This window comes from Ceratotherium simum, chromosome 24 (genome assembly GCF_057802395.1).
Source record: "Ceratotherium simum simum isolate JZ-2026a chromosome 24, ASM5780239v1, whole genome shotgun sequence".
Classification (NCBI taxonomy): domain Eukaryota; kingdom Metazoa; phylum Chordata; class Mammalia; order Perissodactyla; family Rhinocerotidae; genus Ceratotherium; species Ceratotherium simum.
In genome coordinates this window covers 28,812,501-28,838,099 of record NC_141923.1, presented here as the reverse complement: position 1 = coordinate 28,838,099, position 25,599 = coordinate 28,812,501, and the positions used below count along the sequence as shown (strand labels likewise).

General features: G+C 39.3%; 1 protein-coding gene across 1 annotated transcript in view; it reads left to right on the top strand.

The window, feature by feature from the left end:
* Positions 1-6,040: 6,040 nt before the first annotated feature.
* The window catches only part of YLPM1 (YLP motif containing 1), a 66,305-nt gene continuing 46,746 nt past the window's right edge, over positions 6,041-25,599 (top strand). The window contains exons 1-4 of the mRNA XM_004426359.3: positions 6,041-7,065; positions 16,213-16,449; positions 17,606-17,785; positions 18,573-19,567. Coding sequence (XP_004426416.1) covers positions 6,196-7,065; positions 16,213-16,449; positions 17,606-17,785; positions 18,573-19,567 — 2,282 coding nt within the window. The 5' untranslated portion in view covers positions 6,041-6,195. The remainder of the gene's footprint in view (positions 7,066-16,212; positions 16,450-17,605; positions 17,786-18,572; positions 19,568-25,599) is intronic.

Sequence of the window (25,599 nt, the reverse complement as noted above, 5' to 3'; positions counted from 1 at the left end):
AAGATATATACTTAGAAGTGAAATTGTGTCATAAGGCATTGTGTATCTTCAGTTATATCGGATATTGTTAAATTACTCTTTAAGTGTACATTTGTACTCCCATCAACAGTGTGTGAGAGTTTCTGTTGCTCCACAACCTCATAAGAACTTGGTATTGTCAGTGTGGCAGATACTGTGTGTTGTCCCTGGTATCCACTGTCCACTTCTTCTTTTAATAATAGTTTTCATGAGTTTTATCTGTGTTGCCCAGGTAGAAACTTTATTTCCCAGCCTTCCTACAGCTAGGCATGGCCAACCAACTAAGTTGTAGCCAACAGGATGTAACTGTATCTCTTGTGGGTTGTGACCTTAAAAGGCATGCTCCTGAAAAGATATGCTCTCCTAACCCATTCTACCTTCCCACTGGCTAGGATGCAGATTTGATGGCAGGAGCCAGAGCATCCACCTTGAACCCAGGGACGGAAGCTTCATGTTGAAGATGACAACTTTGGGCTGCTTATCTTTGAACTATGAGTGAGAAACAAACTTTTGTTTAAGCCATTGTACTTTATTGTCTCATTGTTACAGCAGCTTAGACTGCATCCTAATTAATACATTAATCCTTAAATTTTAAAGTCGTTCTCAATTTACACTTGCTCAGAAATCCTGTGTTTGTCTTCTCTAAAGATCTTTTTGGGGATGATCTTTTTACATTTGATCTCTACTGCTAAACTCCTTTTTATGACCTGTCTTTGGGCACATTTGCCTCACAATGGAGGCCCTTGCCCAGGGTAGTGGATATTTGTGGTTTTTACTTGCCCACATCCACTCCTCCTTCCTAACAGTTCTTGGAGTTTTAAATTTTCCCAAATTGTGTGCAGTTGTATTAGAATTTAGATCAGTGTGCCCAGTCCTTTCACTGTAGAAGCTGAAGGGAGCACTGGAGACTCCTTCCAGATCCTTCCTCTCACCACCATATATCTGAGAAGGCACTGAGAGTGGCTGAAGGGAAAAAAAAGAGTTTGTTACTTTGTTTCTTACACCCTCCAGAGGTTTGATAGTAGAATAGCTTTTACCTTGGCTTTTTTCCTGTTCCTAGATCTAGTTATGACACATTTTGTCTATTTTGTAACTTTTACAATATCTTTCCAATACATTTCTTTTAAAGTTTCAGCTGTTGCTATGGATAACATCCACAGAACCGTAATGGATACAACCGTGCTCAAGTTCTAGGCTGTCCTAAACTGTTCAGATCCATTGGGAATGTTTGGAAGGACTGATCACATGCAATTGGGATTACTTATGAGCACCTATAGGTTTCTTTAGGATAAAATGAGAACATGACTCCATGGTGTTAGGAAGGGGAACAAGCACTCACATTTCCAAGGTTATGTATGACCAGGTCACCCTGAATCTAGACACTATCTATTCAACATCTTAAGGGTGCATAGGCCCAATAGCAGATGATCTGCTTCTAGATCCTGTTGTTTAGAACTGGTACAAGCTGCAAGAGCTAGCAGGGATTTTTATTCTACAAAATAGCATGCAAATCACCAGCCAATCAAAATATGGCTTTACACCAGTAACCAATTAAACGCCACTCCCTCCTCCCAGCCCTCATGCTAGTCCCCCTAGTAACAGCAAGAATGAAACATAACCAGAGAAATGCAGCTGGCTTATAAACTTAGTCCAGAGAAGACTCCTGCTAGTTAGCTTTGACAGCACCGACAATTAACAGCTGACCCCCTCTAGAGTCTCCCACACAAAAGCTTATGTGTGATTTGTGCTCTAATTCATCCCTTAGTTCATTTTGAATAAGAACACTTTATGTTTTTATTGTTCTTTTTGCATTCTAGATTAGTAAAATTAGTCTCTAAAAAATGGGCGTGGGGTTGGTCGTATACTGTGAAATCAGTGTTACTAAAATGTCATGAGGAGAGCATTACACAAACAAGGAGGCTTCTTTTAAACAATTTTCTGGAGACAGAGGTTCTGTATAATGAAGATGGCTGAGATTTTTGAAAATTAATTATGCAGGCTAGATTTGAACAGCCAGCTATATATTAGTTCCCGGAGAGTAAGACCCTAGAGGATAGGATTCCCTATAGCATCTAGAACAATGCCTAAATTTATCTTGAAACAATGAGGGGAATGTGGAAGGGCCTGCTTCAACAGCGGTGCTGTCTCCCAAGTAGGTGCTGAAAGACTTCTTGTTGAGGGAGAGTTTCTGGATAGAAGACCTGACAGCTAGAACCTACCGGGCAGGTGGGAAAGAAAAAGGCAAAGAAAAAGATCCCCACCTTCCTCCACCCAATCTCATCTTTCTCTGTCTTCCACTACTATCACATTTCTTCTCCTTCCCACCTGTGTTTTTTGTTTGTTTGTTTGTTTTTGGTGTGGAAGGTTAGCCCTGAGCTAACATTTGTTGCCAATCCTCCTCTTTTTGCTGAGGAAGATTGGCCCAGGGCTAACATCGGTGTCCATCTTCCTCTACTTTCTATGTGGGACGCCTGCCACAGCATGGCTTCATGAGCCATGCATAGATCCATGCCTGGCATCTGAACCTGTGAACCGTGGGCCGCCAAAGTGGAGGGCACGAACTTAACCACTACACCACCGGGCTAGTCCCCCACTTGTGATTTTTAAAACTTTTTAAAAAATTGTGAAGTACAGCACACAAATAAGAAAGTACAAAGGATAAACGTACACCTCAATAAGTTTTAACAAAGCAAAATATTTGTGTAATTACCACTTGGATCAAGAAGCAGAACATGTTGGCACCTCAGAAACCCTACTCGTGCCCCCTCTCAGCCACTATCCTCATTTTTTTTTACTTGAAGTATAATTGACATACAATATCCTATTAGTTTCAGGTGTATATCTTAGTAATTCTATATTTATATATATTATGAAATGATCACCACGATAACTCTAGTTACCGTCTGTCACTGTACAAAGTTATTACAATATTATTGACTATATTCCCTATGCTGTTTTACCCTCACTTTTTTTTTTGTGAGGAAGATCAGCCCTGAGCTAACATCCGTGCTAATCCTCCTCTTTTTTCTGAGGAAGAGCAGCTCTGAGCTAACATCTATTGCCAATCCTCCTCCTTTTTTTTCCCCAAAGCCCCAGTCGATAGTTGTATGTCATAGTTGCACATCCTTCTAGTTGCTATATGTGGGACGTGGCCTCAGCATGGCTGGAGAAGTGGTGTGTCGGTGCGCGCCCGGGATCCAAACCCGGGCCGCCAGTAGCGGAGTGCGCGCACCCAACCACTAAGCCACGGTGCCAGCCCTACCCTCACTTTTATTTTTTTATTATTTTTATTTTCTAATGAACAATTTTTTTAAAGCTTTAATTCTATTTATTTACTTATTTATTTTTCCCCCAAAGCCCCAGTAGATAGTTGTATGTCATAGCTGCACATTCTTCTAGTTGCTGTATGTGGGGTGTGGCCTCAGCATGGCTGGAGAAGCAGTGCGTCGGTGTGCGCCCGGGATCCGAACCCGGGCCGCCAGCAGCAGAGCGTGCGCACTTAATGGCTAAGCCATGGGGTTGGCCCTACCCTCACTTTTAATATTATAATTTCATTTTGCCTATTTTTTTAACTATATGTAAAATAAATTACACAGTAAATATTCTTTTGAACTTCCATCATCCAAAATTTTCTTGAAGGCACATTGATTGAACCATGCAAACAGAAAAGTGCACAAATCACAAGTGGTACAGCTTGATGAACTTTTCACAAACTGAGCATACCTATGTAACCAGCACCCAGATCAAGAAACAGAATATCCCCAGCAGCCCCTTTTGTGCCCCCTTTAAGTCACTATCCCTCCACCCAAGGGTAACTACTGTCCTGAATTCTAACAGTATATATCAGTTTTGTCCATTTTTGAATTTATATATGTGAAAACATATATATATATATATATTCTTTTCTGTCTAGCTTCTTTTGCTCAACGTTATGTTTGTGACATGCATCTTATTGTTGCATGTAGTTACAGTTCATTCTCGTTGCTGTTTTGTATTCCATTATATAAATATACTGCAATTTGATTATCCATTCTAGTATAGGTGGACATTTGGGTTGTTTTTCAGTTTTCAGCCATTACAAATACTGCTGCTATGGACATTCTTGTATATGTCTTCTGGTGAACATATGTATGCCTCTCTGTTGGTTGTATGCCTAGGAGTGAATTCCTGGGTCACAGGCTATGAGTCTGTTGAGCTTTAGTGGAAACTGTCAAATAGTATTTCAGAATGGTCATGCCAATTAACACTCCCACCAGCAATGTATGAGAATTCCATTTGTTCCACTCCTTAGCTTGCACCTGTGTAACTCTAATCTCTGCCTTCACTATCACATGACATTCTGTGTGTCTGTGTCTTCACATGGCTATCTTATAAGGATACCAGTCATATTGGATTGAGGCCCACGCTACTCCAGTGTGACCTCATCTTAACTAATTACATCTGCAACAACCCGATTTTCAAATAAGGTCACCTTCTGAGGTACTGGGGGTTAGGACTTACACATATCGTTTTTGAGGGGACACACTCTAACCCATAACAGATGTGATGGTAGTGGACATCTATTCTTTATCTCAGGGGGAAAACTTTCAACTTTTCACAAAATCACAAAAATGTGATGTTTGCTGTCGTGTTTTTAGTAGATACTCTTTATAGGATTAAGGAAGTTCCCTTTTATTTCTGGTTTGCTAAGCTTTTTAAAAATCATGAATGGATGTTGAAAATTATCATATTTGTTTTCTGCATCTAATGAGATGATCACCTGATTTTCCCCTTTAGTTTATTACTATAATAAGTTACTTTTTAATTTTTCAAAAGAGAATTTCATTGAAAATATTAAAAATACAGGTAACTAGGAGTTCTGAGTTAGGTAATGTTCTGTTTCTTGATCTGGGTGCTGGTTACACAATTGTGATTGGTTTGTGAAAATTCACTAAACTGTACACTTACGATGTGTAATTTTATGTATATATGTTATACTTCAATAAAAAGTTAAAAGAAACACAACTAAATTCCTATTTGAGAACTAGAAGCTCTATCTTCTGGCGGATACTTAGGTGCCCCACTTTCCACTCACATCCATCTCCTCAGAGAGGTGAAGATCTGGGTTGCTAAGATGGAAGCAAGGTCAAATCTTTAAGTGGTACACAACTGACATACAACATTAATATTCTCAGAGTTAGGTAGCTTTTTCAGAATTCGGTGTTTATCAGCTTTGTTTTTCAGTGGTTCACTCAAGCCAAAGGAGTTCATGTTTAGTATTATGCTGAGAGATTGGATTATTTCTGGGTCGTCCTCTCTAGACAATCTTTGTATCTGGTCTCTGCTGTCTTTCCTTCAGCTGAGATTCTCCAACATGAGTTTTTATGTGTTGAATTATTTTAAAGAACTCCATTTCTCCTCTTTTACAATAACTGCAGACGTTACCTTTTATATGCCTGCAGGAATTGGTGTAGTCTTACATTCTGTCTGCAAAATACATTTCTATTCTTCACAGATTTGTTCCCAATTGGATTTTTTTTGTAGAATTAAGTTTATTCATTTAATTTGAGAAGAACTGACATCTTTACAATTTTTCCTCTTTTTCATTCCGGACTATGGTAAGCCTCTTCATTATTTCAAGTCTAATTTTATCCCACTTGGATATGATTCTGTATGGTTCCGTAGTTTTCGTCGTATAAATTCTACATATTTCTTATTAGAGTTATTCCTACTTGTTTCATGTTTTTTGTTGTTGTTGTTGTGATTGTTGCTATTGTGAATGGAACCTTTTTTTTTTTTTCATTCAAAAATGAAGCCGTGGAGCGATAGGATCTCTACCACCCCCTTCAGCTGTGAACTCTATGGTTCCTGAGTTCTATGAGAGCATTCTACTCGCGCCTACATTATCCGAACCTGAAGGAAGATGGCAACCGAGAGTCGCCAAGCACAGGGCCGCTCTATCTCGCCTTTGTTCGCCTCTCGGTGGCTACTGCGCAGGCGTAGTCGCTCCAGTATCGTCCCCGCCTTGCCGGTCGCGGGCCCAGCTCAGTAGCGCCGGCGCACTGGCGCGCTCCGTTTACACGCTCCGGGGCCTGTAGGCGCCGCGAGTTCCGGTTGTCGCCGTCGCCGCCGCAGCTCCTGGAGGTCGGTTGCGACGAGTAACGGCGCCAGGACGAGCCGTGCGCCTTCTTTTCCGATATGTACCCGAATTGGGGCCGGTATGGCGGGAGCAGCCACTATCCGCCGCCGCCGGTCCCGCCGCCGCCTCCGGTGGCCCTTCCTGAGGCCTCGCCGGGGTCCGGGTACTCGAGCTCGACGACTTCCGCGGCCCCCTCCTCCTCGGGCTTCATGAGCTTCCGCGAGCAGCACCTGGCGCAGCTCCAACAGCTGCAGCAGATGCACCAGAAGCAAATGCAGTGCGTGCTCCAGCCCCATCACCTTCCTCCGCCCCCCCTGCCACCCCCGCCGGTGATGCCGGGGGGGGGCTACGGGGACTGGCAGCCACCGCCACCACCGATGCCCCCGCCACCTGGGCCGGCCCTCAGCTATCAGAAGCAACAGCAGTACAAACACCAGATGCTCCACCACCAGCGAGACGGGCCTCCTGGTTTGGTTCCCATGGAGCTGGATTCCCCCCCTGAATCTCCCCCTGTACCGCCGGGGTCCTATATGCCCCCGTCTCAATCTTACATGCCCCCACCTCAGCCGCCACCTTCGTACTACCCCCCGGCCTCGTCTCAGCCCTACCTGCCTCCCGCTCAGCCGTCCCCTTCTCAGTCCCCACCTTCCCAATCCTACCTGGCGCCTACCCCTTCTTATTCTTCCTCTTCCTCCTCCTCGCAATCCTATTTGAGCCATTCCCAGCCTTACTTGCCCCCTTCTCAGGCATCTCCTTCCCGCCCCTCCCAAGGCCATTCTAAATCCCAACTACTTGCTCCACCACCACCGTCCGTCCCTTCTGGGAATAAGACAACTGTCCAGCAAGAGCCTTTGGAGAGTGGGGCCAAGAACAAGAGTGCTGAACAGCAAGCTGCCCCTGAACCGGATCCCTCTACGATGACTCCACAGGTAAGAAAGCATCTGCCTGAGCCTCATCTTGCACCTAGAGGGCCCTAAGTTAGCAGGCCTCAGGGCTTTAACTAGTGCTTAGCCTAATTCCAACACACGCAATGACTAGCTAATTTACACTCTAAAGGATTCCTTAAGAATCAGAGGTCTGACATTCCCAACTTTTTAATTAGCTAAATGTGGATTATTAAAAAAAAACAGTGTTTGAAGAGGTTTCTTGGTGCCACAGAGTTGTGGGGTGGCTCAAGACTTACTTCTCAGATATATTCCTGGGTTTTCTTTGACTAGCCTCCTAGATTTTGTTGCTGGTGCAAAGGGCTTTGTTTTAAAATTATATTTAAACTAAAATTTCCATTTGAGAGGCAGCATAAAAAAGAAACTTCGCAAAGGGCTGACACTTGAAATGCATATAAACCTTATGAGCAGTTAGCGTCTTTAAAAAAATTATTTTTATTTTTTTTATAATTTTTATTTATTTTTTCTTCCCCCAAAGCCCCAGTAGATAGTTGTATGTCATAGTTGCACATCCTTCTAGTTGCTGTATGTGGGACGCGGCCTCAGCGTGGCCGGAGAAGCGGTGCGTCGGTGCGCGCCCGGGAGCCGAACCCGGGCCGCCAGCATCGGAGTACACGCACTTAACCGCTAAGCCACGGGGCCGGCCCTTTAAAAAAATTATTTAAGGGCCACTGATAGCTGTCAGCTTCCTGAATTAAAAGGTCTCAGAAAATGAAGGATGGAAATCTTGTTCTTATCAGGAGCATCCTAATTATGCTTATAGATACATATGCAATACACAGAGGAGTCTCTACACATTTGACTCTTTTGGGAGTCTGTGGGTCATTTAATAAATTGACCCATACATCCTTTTCTCCCATCACTCTAAAGATAGTTTTAAGACATGACCAATTTGTTGCATTGTATTGTTACTATTCACTCCAGAGTAACAGCCTTGGAATTTGGCCAAGGTTAAAAAAAAGTTCCTACTATCTCTTCATTCATGAGAGAGCCATTCCTCTAAACTTCTGTTTGAAGTGATACTTCCCACAGAACCATCAAGGTTGAGAGAGTAGCACTGAAAAAGGAATTTTTCCCTTAAAAAAAAGATAGAACTAAAGTGGAATAAATCATTTGTTATAATTTCTTAAAATAGACACTTTTAGCAGTTACTAGTCTACCTAAGGTTCCCTAATGAAAAAAAACAGGATCTTTTACTTTACAAGCTCAGATTTACATATAAAATATTTCCAAAAGAAGGGGATGCAGTATTCTAATTTTACAGTGGTTTGGCATTAGAAATTAAGAACAGAAGCAAGTTGTTTTAGGTAAGCAAGATGTTGTGCTTGGCATATCATGAGGGGAAAACACTTGAGATGCTGGGGTGAAACAGAATAAGTGATTCTGTTGGCTTACACCAAAGTACCACCTCACCGGGTTATTTCCCCCAGATTCCTTTGTTATAGAGACAGAATTTCTGTTCCCTTTCCCACCCTACTCTGAAATTTCCAGCGCTTTTGTTTTCAAACACTCTCAGTTGGTCAAAGCCAGAATATGACATTTATGTCCTCATCTCTACTAGATTGTTTTTCTGGCTTTTAGACAAGTGAGTTGTTTTTTGAGGGGGAGAGGGAATCAGACCAGTCCTTAATAGAAATACCATGAACACTGTTTTTGCTTTTCTGCCTTTGTACCCTTGTCTATAGTGAACTTCTTTTAATGCTTTGGATATTCAGTGCCTCCAATTCTTTGATGAGAGCTGGAAAGAAAGTGGTGGAAGATGAGGCTTAGGAGGTATGAATGGGCCGGATCAGGAAGAGTCTTGTAAGCCTGTTGAGGCTTTCTTACTTCTGTCTAGAATTCATCCCAACTTCCTCAGCTCACTCTCCCCTCTTATAGTTGTATTGCTTTCAAGGCACATCTCAAATTTCAGGGTCTCCATGAAGCCATGCCTGAGCTCACTTATCTGGTTTGGTTCTGTTCTTCAGATTGTAAGTCCCTTGCAGACCAGGACTATCTCGCTCGTCTTTTTATCCCCTGTAGCACCTAGGACAGTGCCTTGCAAATTGTAGCCTCTCCACAAAGATTTGTTGAATAAGATAGAAGGGTTGTCAGACTTAGGATACTTAGTTTACTAGATGATAAACATTTTTTTCATGCTGATGCCAATCTCTGACAATTAATCCTTTTGCATATTTATTATTCTTTGATTCATATCTTATTTTTGGAGTGTGTCATTAAAAATTTTTATGGTGAAAGATTTTAAACATACACAAAAGTAGAGAAAATGGGATGATTCCCCCCACATACCCATCATTCAGATTCAGCAACTATCAAGGGCCGACCCTGTGGTGTAGTGGTTAAGTTCAGCGTGCTCTGCTTTGGCGGCCTGAGTTCGTGGGTTCAGATCCTGGGCATGGATCTATGCCACTTGTCAGTCATGCTCAGGTGGCAACCCACATATAAAGTGAAGGAAGATTGGCACGGATGTTAGCTCAGGGCTAATCTTCCTCAGCAAAAACAAACAAACAAACACCAAACTATCAAGATTTTGCCATATTTACTTCACCTAGGCCTTTTTTATTGTTCCTGCTGAAATATTTTAAAGCAAATCTTAGATCTCATGTCATATCATTCCTACATTCTTAATTAGACATCTTTGGAAAAAAAAGAATCTTTTCTTAGGTAAATACATTATAACACCTAACAAAATTAGCAACAGTTGCTTTGTATCATCTAATACCCAATCTATTCAGATTTTCCCTATTGTCTCATCGTACTAATGGAATTAAAAATAATTCCTTGATAACTTCTATGTTAAAATTCCCCAGTGGAGTCAGTGATGTTTTGTTGGTTTGTTCAACCACAATCCAAAATAGACATTTTTGGGCAGAATAATTCTTTGTTGTGGGGGCTATGTTGTGCATTGTAAGATGTTTAGCAGCAACTCTGACCTCTGCCTACTATATGCCAGTGGTGCCCCCAGTTGTGACAACCAAAACTGTTTCCAGACACTGCCAAATAGCCCCCAGGGGGTAAAATCATCCTCAGTTGAGAACCCCTAGTTTAGATCAGTCTCTCCTATTCTCTGTTTCTACCTCATGCCATTGAACTTGATGAAAAATGTGTGTCAGTTGTCCTGTAGAATGTCCCACATTCTGGATTTGTCTGCTGTCTCATGGTGTCATTTTGACTTGTTCCTCTCTCTTCCATATTTTTTGTAAACTGTAAGTTAACTCTGAAACCTTCTCAGATTTAAGTTCACCTTTTTTTTTGGCAAGTGTACTTCATAACCTGGGTAGTGCTGTGTACTTCATTTGCATCTCATCAGGAGGCACGCGATGCCTAGTTGTCCCACTGTTAGTGGTGCCAAGATTGATCAGGGGTTGACAGTCTGGTCCCTCCACTGTAAAGCTTCTCATCAATCTTGCATCTAATATTTCATCTACTGGTTCATCCATTGATGGTCTTTGAGTAAATTATTTCTTCGTTAAGTGGTTGCACCATGGTGATTTTTTTCTGCCATTTCTTCTACGTTTACTATCTGGAATTCTGTAAAGAAAAACTTTCATTCATGAACCAGGGCTATTTGATTGGAAATACAGTTAGTATAGGAAAGACAGCATAAATGCTTGATACTCTTCTGTTTAATTTCTAGTTTGTAGAGTAAAGAGTTGTTGATTTAATGGAATGTGTCTTTTTTGAAGAATTAACTTTTCTGTGTGTTTAAAAGACTGACTAGGTAAAGTGCATAGTAGCCTTTCTTCATGAATTGTGATTTTATTTATCCTTTTATTCTCAAAACTTATTTAGGTAAAGCTGTTGACTTTAATTAGTTTTTAGTCATTTAATGTTCACGTATTTATTGAGTCACAGTTATGTGCCAAGTACTGTGCTTAGTACTGGAGATGAAATGGGGAACAAGGTAGACATGGTACCTCCCTCACTGACTTGTTCCGATGGGGGGAAATAGACATTTAGTAAGTAATTAAGAGAAGTACAGGGTGCTATGGGATTATAAAATATAAAATATCACTAGATTGTTCCACAAGGAAACAAGGAAAGGCTTTTTTTAGCTCACCATTGTATTCACAGTGCCTTGCTCAGGGTCTAGCACACAGTAGGTGAAGAACAAATATTTTTTTTAAATGATTGAATATAGCTGGGAGTTCTAACTTAATTGAAGAGCACTCCCTTTGTAAGTGATATTTAAGTGAAACCTGAAGAATGGGTAGGAATTAACCAGATAGAATTCAAAGAATTAAGTTCAGTAAGGCTTACTGAGAGCTCAGGGTGAGAATGGTAGGCACAAACTAGATCAGGGAGGGTCTATGAGGACTTTATCCTAAGGGCAGTAGGAAGCCATTGAAGGATTTTACATAGGCGAATGTGACAGACTGGCATTTTTGAAAACTCACTCTGCTTGCAGTGTGGAAAGTGGAATCTAAAGGAGCAAGAATGATTTAGAGAGAAAAGTTAATAGAATAATCCAGGCAAAGAGAATAGTGGCTTGCACTTGGTGATAGTGGGGATGGAGAGAAGTGGAAAGACTGAAGAAATATTTAGACATTAGGATCCAGTTGGAGATTGAGTAGTGTGGAGAGGAAGGTGTCAAGGATGATTCCGGGTTTTCTAGGATAGGCTGCTGGGTGGATTGTGGTCTCATTTACTAGTAAAATAGGAATACCTAGAGGAGGAGGAAGAACAGGTCTGGGGATGAGGGGAAAATGATGCGTTAAATTTTAGACATGTGTACTGAGGTTGAGGTCCTTGAGACATAAGATTCCAAATGGAGATATATAATTGGATGTTAGGTGTATGTCTGGAGTCGAGGAGCGAGATCTGGGAGACGTGATAGACTTGTGAGTCATCAGCATAAAAATGGTATTTGAAGGCACAGAAATAGATGAAGTGCCCTGAAGATTGTGTGTAGAGTAAGAATAGAGGTTAAAGGACATTGAGCCTTGCCCCGCAGAATCACAGTATCTAAGGGAACCAACAGAAGAAAGGCCAAATAGGTGGAAAATCAGGACAGTGCAGTGCCACAGGAGTGAAGAGAAGACTCTTTCTATAAAGAGGGAGTGGTCAGCTGTGTCATGTACTGCTAAGAGGTCAAGCAAGATAAAGTTTGTGAGTTCTCTTTTGCATTTACTGACATGTAGATTATTGTTGACCTTGGCAGGAGCAGTTTCATAGTGATTGAAGCCATATTGCATTGATTTGAGGAGTGATGGAAGGTGAGGAGATGGGGATGGTGAGTATAGACAACCCTCTCAAGAAGTTTGACTGAAGGAGAGAGAGAGAATGAGGGCAGGATCTGGAGGAAGAGGTGAAGTAGAGGAGCTTTTTTTTTAAGATGGTTTTTATGTCACCATAATTATCTGTGACATGATTTCTGGAGTAGAATGTGAACCTGAAAAATATTGAAAGTAAACATATTTTAAATAAACTTTAAAAATGGAAATCTAATGCATTATTCCAAAGAGAGGTTCCCCCTCTCCCTCACTTTGCTTTAGGATATGTGACTTAGAACATTTAATGTTACAGGCATTTATAACAGTCAACCTGGGTAGGAAAGGCAGGCTTCCAAAATTAATCTTTAAAACATCCCACACATGCGTGCACACACACACTCTCTCCCTCTTTGTCTCTCTGCCCCCTCCTCCTTTATATTTTCCTACTTGGGAAATCATTTAGTACCTAGTTCATTACTCTACCTGTAGCAAGTGGTCAGTAAGTGCTTGCTGAATAAATTAGCACCTTTTTTGGTAATGATATTTGTGACAAATAGTTCTTACATCCTTACTTTTTAACTCCATTCAGTCTCTTTTTGAATGTGACATGCTATGATTTTCTTCGACCTATGAACTAACCATGTGAGTTGGAGTTGTCTGATATGATAGGACGTTCACAGGAACTGGGTACTAGTTCAGCTTTATTAGCAAGTCCAGGCGGGTTTTATTCCTTTCTAAAATAAAGATAAATCACCCTTCTTGGGGGTCACTGAGGACATTGCTGAATGATGTCATCATTATTCATTTTCAGAGCTTTGAGAATGTGCTGAAGCCTAGTCCTAGGATTGAATTAGATCTAGTTTCTGCTTATTGGGTTCAGAGTAAATAGAAATAGACCTACAATGCATACTGTCAGTAAATCAACAAGTGCTTGAGCTCCTAACAAGATTCTTAACCCTAGACTAGGTCTAAGACAAAGATGGGAAGTATGAGAATAAGGTAGGTGCAAATGGATAAAAAATCTAGACCTGTACGATCTTCATATCTGTAGCCATTGGCTTCTAGTTTGTGAAAGACAGTTTTGCATCTTTGTATCTTTTAGTGATACTTTCAAAGCAACTAAAGAAACGGAAATGTTTAACTTCTACTTGAAAGAGACTGAGTTTATTAATTTTTTTAAGCTGAAAGATAAACTTGTTGCTGTTTTCATTATTTTCATAAAATAATGGAAGAAAGTTGAAAATGTTTTAATACTACATTATTCTTGATTATCATGGTCAGTGTGCTGTTTTTTATGTTGAACAGTAAAAGTAATTCTGTCCCGGGAGCTGATGATTATATGTATGATAATTAAGACCAAAAAAACCCCGATCATGACCCAAACTTCAAGATGGAGTTAGTTAGATGGAATTTTTTCTTCCCAGTGATTTGGAGCCAGTTTCAGGTCATAGAAATGAGTGTCCTAGAAGGGAAGTCTTCAATTGATCAACAACCATTTATTGACATCCTACTCTGTGTTCCAACAGTATGCTTAAGCACCAAAGAGGATATAAGAAAAGCATAAAACCTTTCTCCCAAGAAAATTACATTCTATGAGTGAAAAAAAAAGATAACAGAACAGTCTCTTTAGTGAGAAAAGAGTATAAGGTATATTTTATGCATCTGTTTGCATGTGGAAAATTGGAGAGGATATACAATAAAATATTTACAATATAGGAAATCCTGGTTATCCAAAGATGATGAATCCCAGTGAATGCAAGTAAAATGAATCCATTTAATATAGGGACCAAAAATTTATTGTAAAAACTAAAAAATTTTGATTTGTGACACAATCTCGAAAAAACAAAGCTCAAAATCATAAAGAATAGCTGAGTCTTAGAATGAACAAAGAATAAATAAAGTACAGATTGGATTTCTTTACTATCATTTTTATGACAGAATTATATGGCAACATTATGTATCATTTTTTATTTTGTTTTGGGATATGCTGAAAAATATTTTAGGGATTTATCATTTTTCCCAGGGGCTGTTTTTCAACCTTCGACATTTATATCATTCTCTCTTGCAGTTCCTCTCATAAAAATTCTTTTCGGTTATTAACTGGTAGGACTTCTGCTAGATCCTCAGCTGTCAGTAATGACTTCCAAAGTTCTCCAACATCACTTTCATAAAATCCTACGTTTTTATAATTGTAGTAGAAATATATGCTATTGTTAATTATAGAAGTATATAGGGTAGTTCATTAGTGAATATTTTAGTGTTATGACAACTTTTTTTTCCTTGTGCAACCTGGCAACCATGGGGATTATATAATGAATACTGGGATAATGAAGATCCTGTAGTTGTTTCTGAGTGGTGAGATTTTTTTATTGATTTTAATTAATTAGTTATTGCTTATTTGTTCAGTTGATTCTCTTTATTTGAGGTATTTATGTTCTATAAAGTTGCCAGGAATAGTGAATTAGTGAATACTGAACCATTGCTCCTAGGGGAAATACAGAGTCAGGGTCCTGTGAGCCTTTGGTCACATTTTCATCAACAAATGAATATGTAACCTTGTTTTATGTGTGTTTCTATTTAAAGACAACTTATTTAATATATATTGTTGATTCACTAACATTGAACTCATCGCCAGCAGCACTGTAACACATGCCTGAATGAAGCTTATCACACATATTTTCTGAGTAAGGCACATCATAGCCTTCTTGCACTTAGGAAAACTAGATAGCACTTCAGCACTATGCTTGGGGGCCATTTTATCACCAACAAAAAAGACAGAAATGTGAAAAATGTGGCCCTAAATAGACCATGGAAAGGACACTTACAGTATGACAGCTACACAGAAAGGCAGGGCGTGGCTGTGTTCTGCCTCAGCTGGGAACCTGCAAGTCAAGCGACTCAAATTTTTCACTGCTGTACACATACCTGGAAATGACCACCAAAGCTCCTTGAGTATTGATCTTGGACTTAGAAATAAATTTTAGCAAATAGGAAAATTTACAAATACAGAATCCCATAAATAAGGAGGATCGGCTATATTTATAATTTTTTTCCACATTAGACTTATTATTGTTGTGATTTTTTATTTTTTGTGAGGAAGATCAGCCCTGAGCTAACATCCAATGCCAATCCTCCCCTTTTTGGTGAGGAAGATTGGCCCTGAGCTAACATCTGTGCCCATCTTCCTCTGCTTTATATGGGACGCTGCCACAGCATGGCCTGACAAGCAGCGCATAGGTCGGTGCCGGGATCTGAACCTGCGAACGCTGGGCCGTGGAAGCGGAGCTCGTGCACTTAACCACTGCGCCACCGGGCCGGCCCCTATTGTGACTTTTTAGAAGTGGAAGCACAAGACAAGGTTCCAGAAAATCAAATTACAGTATAATTTGGAAGACAAAATGAGACTTTTAAGATAAATAGAAAGCATTTTAAAACACAGTATATTCTCATTTATGCATATATACCTGGGTATGGCTAGACTAATGATACAACAGGTGTTTAAAAGGGGGAAGAGCACTGGTGGAGAGAGAAGAGGTGGGACTGTTTGGTTATGTTCGTTAATTATAAGACCTCCGTGGATAAATCTGAACCAACTAAAGACAGGTTAAAAACAAGTAGCTGTGAATACTGAAGGATTTACTCTGATCATTTATCAGAAAGACTGCTGTCACCTCCAAAAGCATGTGTTTTAAGAGAGTAGAGAAATATGTTGAATTAACATGTATGGTTTAGCTTAAATGTATAAATTTAGCGGAGGAATTGAAAGATCTTGTTTACTTATTTGCCTTTTTCAGTGTCTCTTTGGCTTTTCTTACTTGTAGGCACATGAACAGAGACACAAATGTAGCTCTCTGTCAACACCAAGTTGCAGATATACAGGATTTTCAAGTAAAATTCTCAAAAATGGTTTCTGTTGTAGGAACAGCAGCAGTATTGGTATCGACAGCACCTGCTTAGTTTGCAGCAGAGGACAAAAGTGCATTTGCCGGGGCACAAAAAGGGTCCTGTTGTAACGAAGGATGCACCCGAGCCAGTAAAAGAAGAAGTTACGGTACCTGCCACCAGTCAAGTACCAGAAGCCCCTCCATCTGAGGAACCCCCATTACCACCTCCTAATGAGGAGGTACCACCTCCTCTCCCACCTGAAGAACCCCAGGTAACCATAAAATTAATTACTTGGTGTTTATTAAATTATTCAGCTTTTTTTATGATTCATTTATATATATATTTGTCATAAATGGATATATATTTTCATGTTTTTTTAAGTACGTGGAAAATTCCATTTATGAAATAGTCAGATGTATGCCTTATCAGGTTTAGAAAAGGCATTTTTTCATGGTTTAAGTGAGAGTGAAGAATTAAACACTCTGGGCCGGCCCCGTGGCTTGGCGGTTGGGTACGCGCGCTCTGCTGCTGGCAGCCCGGGTTCGGACCCCAGGCGCGCGCTGACGCGCCGCTTCTCCAGACATGCTGAGGCCGTGTCCCACGTGCAGCGGCTGGAGGGATGTGCAGCTATGACATACAACTATCTGCTGGGGCTTTGGGGGGGGGAAAATAAATAAATAAAATCTTAAAAAAAAAAAAAGAATTAAACACTCTTCTGAATTGAGTGTCTCTAAGCACTAAAGGGATGCCAGGGTGTTTTCATATTGGCACTTGAGGGCAATAGTTAAGAGCTTCAGCTTTTATTGTCAAAGTACCCAGGCTGTAGTCCAGGCACTGCTACTTGCTGGTGGTGACTCTGAGCAAGTTAATCATTCTGTGCTTCAATTTCCTCATCTGCAAATTGGGTATATTCAAGTAGTTGCTATCTTATAGAGCTGTTGATGCATTAAATGTGATAATCCTTGTCACTTAGCATACTGACACAAGGGAAGTTCTCACATTGGTCCAGAGGTCATTGTTCCCCCAAGAGCCTTATGCAGAAACTGTTTAACTATAATAGTTACACTGTAGTCCATTGGTGAAAAATGACTAAGGTGAAAAAGAGATTTCTCATAGAGTGAAAAGGATAGTAACTGTAGATTGACTTTGTTGGGGAAATAGTGTCTTGTTTAGGAACAGTGAGATTTATTATTCCAGTGAAGACTATGGAATTTATAAACTCCTTTGTATTAGTATCCATGATCACGGTATAAATACAGCTAGATGTTTTATTTAAAGATAGAATAGCTTTTCTCAATCAGCCAGGGTTGTAGGGATTCTGGACTTTATAATACAGTACAATACTTTATAAAATATTCAGGTTTCTTATTAATTTGGTTTCTGTTTTATGACTTAACATAAAAATTTATCTTCTCTTTTATCTTTAGTCTGAGGACCCGGAAGAAGATGCCAGATTAAAACAGTTGCAGGCTGCAGCAGCGCACTGGCAGCAGCACCAGCAACATCGAGTTGGCTTCCAGTATCAGGGAATAATGCAGAAGCACACTCAGTTACAGCAGATCTTACAACAGTACCAGCAGATTATACAGCAGCCACCACATATGCAGGCGAGTGCCTCCTCAGCTGACTCATGGGAAGTTGCCCCAAGACATTTAAAGAATTTGTTATTCCTGGAAAAGATTTAAGGGTGAAGAGGAAAGATATCAAATGTTGACAATTAAGTGTTTCCCAAGGAGTGCCCAAGTAGTTATCTGTCACATTACCTGGGGGCTTGGGAAGTCTGGTATTATGAAAATGCCCTTGGGGAGGGTCAGGTATAGTGGAGTCTTCTGATCATGTCAGCCCAGGCAGGTATTAGATACTGTTGCTAAGGGATTTAAGAACCAGAGATTTTATCGTGTAGCTTCAGGTTAACCTGTGTTTTAACTACAAACCACCACAGTAACAGACAAGCAAAAATCCACCAAAAACATCAAAGCAACCAACACAAAAAACCTAAGCAAATACACCATAAAAGATGAAATGACTTTGATACTCGTCTTCTTTGAGGTATAGACTTGTATCTGTATATCTATAATAATAGATCATTTTTTAAGTTCTTAGAATGATCTGTAGTAATATTAAAAACTTGAAAAAATACTTATTGCTGAGATAGGTATTTGCTTTAGTGTTTGGTTGATTTTTTTTCAACTCTGTGATAACTTAAGTCAAAGGAAGAAAGAAGAATGATCATCATTGAAAGGATTTAACAAGCTTATCCTTAGCCTCCCAAAGTCTTTAGTGTTTTAATTTTCTACGACTTCAAATGCTCTTGATTCATTAATATTTTAACTTATGATTGATTAATTATCTTATATGAATGTCTTGAAATAATTTTTATCCCTTTATTTGTAGACCATGTCTATAGATGTGCAGCTGCGGCATTATGAGATGCAGCAGCAACAGTTTCAACATCTCTACCAAGAATGGGAGAGAGAGTTTCAGCTGTGGGAGGAACAGCTCCATTCTTATCCTCATAAAGATCAGCTTCAGGAGTATGAGAAACAGTGGAAAACATGGCAGGGACATATGAAAGCCACTCAGAACTATCTCCAGGAGAAAGTTAATTCATTTCAGAACATGAAGAACCAGTATATGGGGAACATGTCTATGCCACCTCCTTTTGTTCCATATTCTCAAATGCCTCCACCTCTACCAACAATGCCCCCTCCGGTATTGCCTCCATCATTGCCACCACCAGTGATGCCCCCTGCCCTACCTGCTTCAGTGCCACCACCTGGCATGCCCCCACCTGTGATGCCACCTTCTCTACCAGCCTCTGTGCCCCCACCTGTGATGCCTCCATCTCTCTCTTCAGCAGGGCCACCACCAGTTCTTCCCCCACCTTCCCTCTCTTCTGCAGGGCCACCACCAGTTCTTCCTCCACCATCTCTGTCTTCAACGGCACCTCCACCTGTCATGCCCCTCCCACCATTGTCTTCAGCCACACCTCCTCCAGGAATACCTCCCCCTGGGGTTCCACAAGGGATACCTCCTCAGTTAACAACAACCCCAGTTCCACCAGCCTCCAGTTCTCAGAGCTCACAAGTTCCAGAGAAACCTAGACCAGCACTGCTTCCCACTCCTGTGTCTTTTGGTTCAGCCCCACCCTCCACTTACCATCCTCCATTGCAATCAGCTATTGGCCCATCAGAACAAGTGAATTCTAAAGCTCCTATGGGCAAGTCTACTCTGCCATATAGTTCGTTGTCATCTGAGCAAGGACTTGGGGAGTCTTCGGCTGCTCCATCTCAGCCAATCACTGCAGTCAAGGACATGCCAGTGAGGTCAGGTGGACTGCTTCCAGATCCTCCTAGAAGCAGTTACTTGGAAGGTCCAAGAGGCCCAAGGTAGGTCTGCCTTTTTTTTTGGTTTGGTTTGGTTTGGTTTGGTTTTTTTGTTGATTTAGGCTGAGTAGGCCTTGATGGTATAAAAAGCTTCATTTATATAATTTCTATATACTCTTTGTACTTTTAATTTATATGCATTCCTGGTATACGATTAATAATGTTAGTGTTGCTCACTTATTAGAATGACATAATGAAATCTAGAAATGGTAACATGGCCCATTTGTTTAATGTCACTACTTTTATCCTATGTGTAGAGTTTATAGTCCAGGATGAACATAGTGTTTTAAAGTAACACCTATCAATTTCTTACTAACTTTTCAGCTTCAAGAGTAATATTGGTTAAATTTATTTATCTTTTTTTGCTTTTCATTTGGCAAATGACTGAATTGGTAACTTCTCTTTATTAGATAATATGCTAGCTGTTGGAGATAAAGATGAATAAGCCAATATTCTAGTGAAATAAGGCAATGAAATTTAGTGTAAAGGTAAACAGGACTTTTATATTATCCATTTGTTCAGGAGATATTTATTAAGTTCCTGCTCTGTGCTTACAGCAGTGAATATAACAGAACAGACAAAATCCCTGCCCCCATAGATCTTATATATCCTTTGTATTTTCCTCAATTTGGGAGATATTTTTCTTTTGTCCAAACCACATTTTTATTTAGAAAAGAACACACAAAAATTTACTCGTACCGTCTAAGTTTTTTCTCTTTACCTTTTAGAAGTGTTAAATTCATTTTTCCAAGTTTGTAAAAATTATATTTTTCTCCCCAGGTTGACATAAATGATAATTTTCCTTTGGAAAACAATTTCAGATTTTTTTCCAATTGGAAATTATAATAGAGTACTCTTTATACAAAATTTAGACAGTTCAGGAAAGTAGTTAAAAAAAGTAAAAGTCACCTAATGCTACCATCTGGAGATAATTTTTAAAATATATGTCATAAAAATGGGATCATACTGAGTATATTGTCTTGTAAGTTGCCTTTTCCACTTATCAGTACATTAGTTAGTTTCCCATCTCAGTGTCAGTGGATCTACATCATTGTTTTTAATTTAAACCTAATTTCAACATTTGAAAACAAAATATCTTTTATTTGTTCCTCAAGTTTATGCTTCTGAAAACAACGTGGCACAAAACTTCATCCAAAATCAAAGCTAATTAATTAGAGGCAATTAACATGAATTCCTCTGGGTACCAGAAGCCTTGCCAGAGGCTTTACATAGGTTATCTTGTGGAGCCTTCTCAACAACCTGTGAACTTGGCAGGTTCATACCCTCATTTACTCTTTATAAACTGGGACTTAGAGGACTCAGTAACTTACTTCAGGATCGTGTAGCTGGGAGAGTAGAGCCTGAGTCCACACCCAGTGGAAGCTGAGTCCACAGGGTCCTCAGAGCAAAAGCACTAGTTAAGCACTGTGTTTAATGTGATGATTCAATGACACTCATACTGTCAGTGATTACAAATACATTGTAGTCTTGACTTATTTGGCATGTGTATCTTCTTGATTTGAATTCCTGCTTATCTCCTGGATGGAGCATTGTCTGTTAGATCTGGTGACTAATTTGCTATCAGAGAAGTACATTCTTAACACCTCATGAAACATAGATTTCCTGCTCCCTTTTTTTCTATCATATTAATGTTTTCTCTCTTTTGCTTACCAAATCTTGACTTTGTAAATTTAGGACCTATTTTACGTTTTTTCTTGCCTCAAGGTTAATAACTTCAGTGTTACGAGGCTTTTAGCAGCTATCTGGTGCAATATCCCCTTTACAGCAACTCATGTTTGTGTTGTGTTTTAGTTTGTTATCCTGGGTCTTTCACATATTACCTGATTTGTTCCTCTCAGTGATCTCATGAGGTAAATAGATAAGGGAAGCTGAGTTTTGGAGAGGTGATAAATAAATTGCCACAGATAACATAGCTATTAAATGGTTGAGATGGGGTTAGAATCCAGGGCCTTCAGATTTACTTTTAAGTCAGTTGTACTTCTTGGGACAAGCAGTTGATGGACTCTGCTTGAACACTGGCACTGTGATAAGGAACATTGCTGTATAGGATGCTGACAATTTTCTACCGAAGTTGATTTCTTACATTGAACCTAAATATGTTGCTGCAACTTCTAACTGTTGATTCTAGATCTGCCTCTGTAGTGCAACACATAATAAGTTATCCTATCCCTCTTCTTCAGTGTGTTTCTACAGTTATTTAAAGATCACCCTCTAGTCTCCCCAACCCTGCCTTACCTACTCTGCTCTGCCATCACATATTCTCAAATTTTTCTCTTCTTTTCACGCTAACATTGGTCCTAGCCTCCTCCTACTGTATTACTCACTGTCCTTTGAAGGGCCTTTGGTTTGTCAGTCTCCTTAAGAACGAACACTTACTTCAGATGCAGAGGACCATAGCCCTATTACCAACTTCATTATAAGTAGTGTGTTTATATGGTTGAACAAATTGTTTTTTTTTTGGTCGGCACTCTCATATTGATTCACGTTGAGCTTAGCGTCAATTTGACTTCTCAGGTCTTTTTCACATTAGCTGTTACTAAGTGAAGTCCATCTCATCTTGAACTTGTACAGTTGCGTTTTGTTTTTTTCATTTTCTAAGACTTTACATTTCATCTGATTAGGTTTGGGCCAACATTCTAGTCTGCTGAAGTCTTGATAAATGTTGATTATATTGTTTTTAGGTATGAGATATCCCTCCCCAGCCTTTTCAACTACAACTTTGATAAGGGTGGCTTTTTTTTGTCCTTGAATTGGATCCTACTCACATTCTCTACCTTGTTTTAAAAACCTTTCCCAAATCTAGTTTATGTCATTGCCATTTCTATTACCCTTCTACTTCTTTTGCTCACTTAGCACATATAAAGTATAGTTTGTGACTGTTGCCCAGGCGTAGTTCTTTTTTCTCCCATGTAACTGGTAAAAAAACATACCAGTGGGAAGCTGGTTAGTAAATGAAAGAGACTGAGGTAAGAATAATCCACACTATTAAGGAAACTTGTGAATTTCCTTTATTAGTCAAATTCAGAGTTTGCTATAAACACGTTAACTGATACGGCAAGCCACTCTGTTTTTTGTTTTTAAACAAAGCTGTGTGGAAAAACAAGAATTGAGAAGACAGACAACTGATTTACCAGTAGCATACTATTAAAGTAAAGTACTGTAAATTACTTTGAGTTTTTGCAAAATCCAGATTTAGGCTGCTTTCTAAAAGCTGTGAATGTTTCCAAAAAGTCGAGTGACATAACTGCATCACATGTAAATAGCATACCACATTGTTGAGCACCAAGGGCAGCTGTTTTGAAACTGTGTGTATGTGTATTATTGGATTCATCAAGTCTTCTAGAAGACTACCACTGCCCCAATGCACTGTCTTATCAGTGGATGTTGGTTTCCCAGAACCTTTATTTTTCAGTAGTAAAATTTATTTATTGAAGGGTAGCATACAGAGATGTCCACAATCGTACACATAACAGCTTAGTCGATTTTCACAAAGTAGACACACCCATGTTATCACTACTCAGATCAAGAAATAGAAATTACTAGTGTCTGAGAAGTCCCCCTCATGCCCCTTCCTCTTTTCCCTAACCCCAAAGATAACCACTATACTGACTTTTTACACCACGGATTAGTTTTGCTATTTTTGTACTTATGTAAATGGAATCATGCTGTATGTACTCTTTTGAGTCTGGCATCTTTTCACTTCACGTTATTTTTTTGTGAGATTCATCCATGTTGTGTCTAGCTATAGTTTATTCATTCTCATTCCTATACAGTGTTTTATTGTATGAATATGCCACAGTCTGTTTATCCATTCTAATATTGCTGGTCATTTAAGTTTTTTTGGTTATTATGAAAAGCATTGCTATGTGTCTTTTGGTGCTATGTATCCCTTTAGATACATGCGTGTGTGTGTGTGTGTGTCTGTGTGTATTTAATTTTGTTTAGATATATACCAAAGACTGGAATTGCGTGATCATAGGGTATGTATATGTTCTGCTTTGATAGATATTGTCAAACAGTTTTCCAAAGTGGTTGTTTCAATTTACGCTCTCACCAGCAGTGCTTCTGTGTTCCTGTTTTTTTGTATCCTCATTAACACTTGGTATTGTTAGATTTTTAAACTTGAGCAGTCTTGGTGTATGTCTAGTGGTATCGTAATATAGCTTTAATTTATATTTCCCTGATGATGAATGAGGTTGACTTCCTTTTCATTTGATTATTGTTCAGTTGAATTTCCTCTTTTATGAGATGCTGATGCAAGTCTTTTCCCTGTTTTTTTATTGGGTTGTGTTTTTCTCTTATTGCTTTGTAGGAGTTCTTTATATGTACTAGATATATCAATTCTTTGTCCACTGCATGTCTAGATTGTCTTGACTATTTCTCACTCTGCAGCACTTTTTACTTTCTTATCCTTCAGTATACCAGAAAAGTAGTCTTCACCATTTACCATCTAGGTCCAATGGACCTTTTTTATTCTTTAAATTTTAAAGTGATTTTACAAATAATTTACAGAAGTAAGAATAAAGAGATAGTGAAAAACAACTTATTAGAAATTTTAATAAAAATTTTAAAAGAGTAAAGCTCGGGGCTGGTGCAGTGGCATAGTGGTTAAGTTCGCGTGCTACAGTTTGGTGGCCGGGGTTCGTGGTTCGGATCCCCGGTGCAGACCTATGCACCGCTAATCAAGCCATGCTGAGGCAGCATCCCACGTACAAAAAAACGGTAGAGGAAGGTGGACACAGATGTTAGCTGAGGGCCAGTCTTCCCCAGCAAAAAGAGGAAGACTGGCAACAGGTGTTAGCTCAGGACCAGTCTTCCTCACCAAAAAAAAAAAAGAGAGAGAGTCAAGCTCTTTGCATCAAGTACATTTTGGCACACAAACATCATAAAAGATGAAATAATTCTGTCACATGTACTTTTAGCAAAGCAGAATGGTTCAGGTTCTTGCCACAAAATATTATGTGATAAAGTCCTTTCTGTTTAATAACTAAGTGGATAGCAATAGCACATTTTCTTTCTGTTCTTAGAAATACGTTGTTCACTCATCAAATCTTGAGTTTAAGAATATTCATCTAGGATATTATCATCTGAGGACTCATGTTGGAGATTTCACTTATATAATCAGTTTCACATCTTTGTTAGAGGTTAGAGTGCTGGTGTCTCTGCATTTATCTTTTGATTTATGTAGTTATTTTGACACAGCTTTCTCTGTCACTTTTCTTTTCTTTGTCATTATAGTCAGGAAATGAAAATTTCTGAATTCTCAATTGTGCTTAATGAAGCCTAAAATCAGGCTGCAATATTTTGGGCAATGCAAGGAGGGTGGTGACAGCTTATTTCACCTTTGCTTCATCCCTCTAGGCAATGTCATCATTCTTTCATTTTCTTTGTATTTTAATCTTCTTTAGCATAGTTGGGGATAATTGATAAGTAATGATGAGTAATAATGAATTCTAGGATAAGGAAATCGCAAAATGTTTCAAGATATAGGAAAAAAATCACTAACATCCCATAATCTTAAATTTATGAAAGGATCCAGTGGACCCATATGGTAATTGCAAGATAATGTAAGTTTTGTCCTATATTTAAAAAAGTAAATTTTGTTTTTGTTCTTGGGAAGGCCTATAAAAAAAAAGTCATGAAATATCAATCCTTACAAATAGAACTGTTTAAAAAACCAACAACTCAAAAACTATAATTAGATGCAGTGAACCCAGATAAACCCCAAGGGTTAATGGTGTCTTTCGATTAATAGAAATTCTTGATTTTAATTTAATAGTCCAATTTGTTGATCTTTTCCTTTATGGTTAGTGCTTTTTTGTGTCCTGTTTAAGAAATCTTTGTTTACTCCAAGGCCATAAATACATTATCCTATTTTGTCTTCTATCTTTTATTGTTTTACCTGTTTTGTTTTGTTTTTTGTGAGGAAGATCGGCCCTGAGCTAACATCTGCCAGTCCTCTTTTTGCTGAGGAAGACTGGCCCTGGGCTAACATCCATGCCCATCTTCCTCTA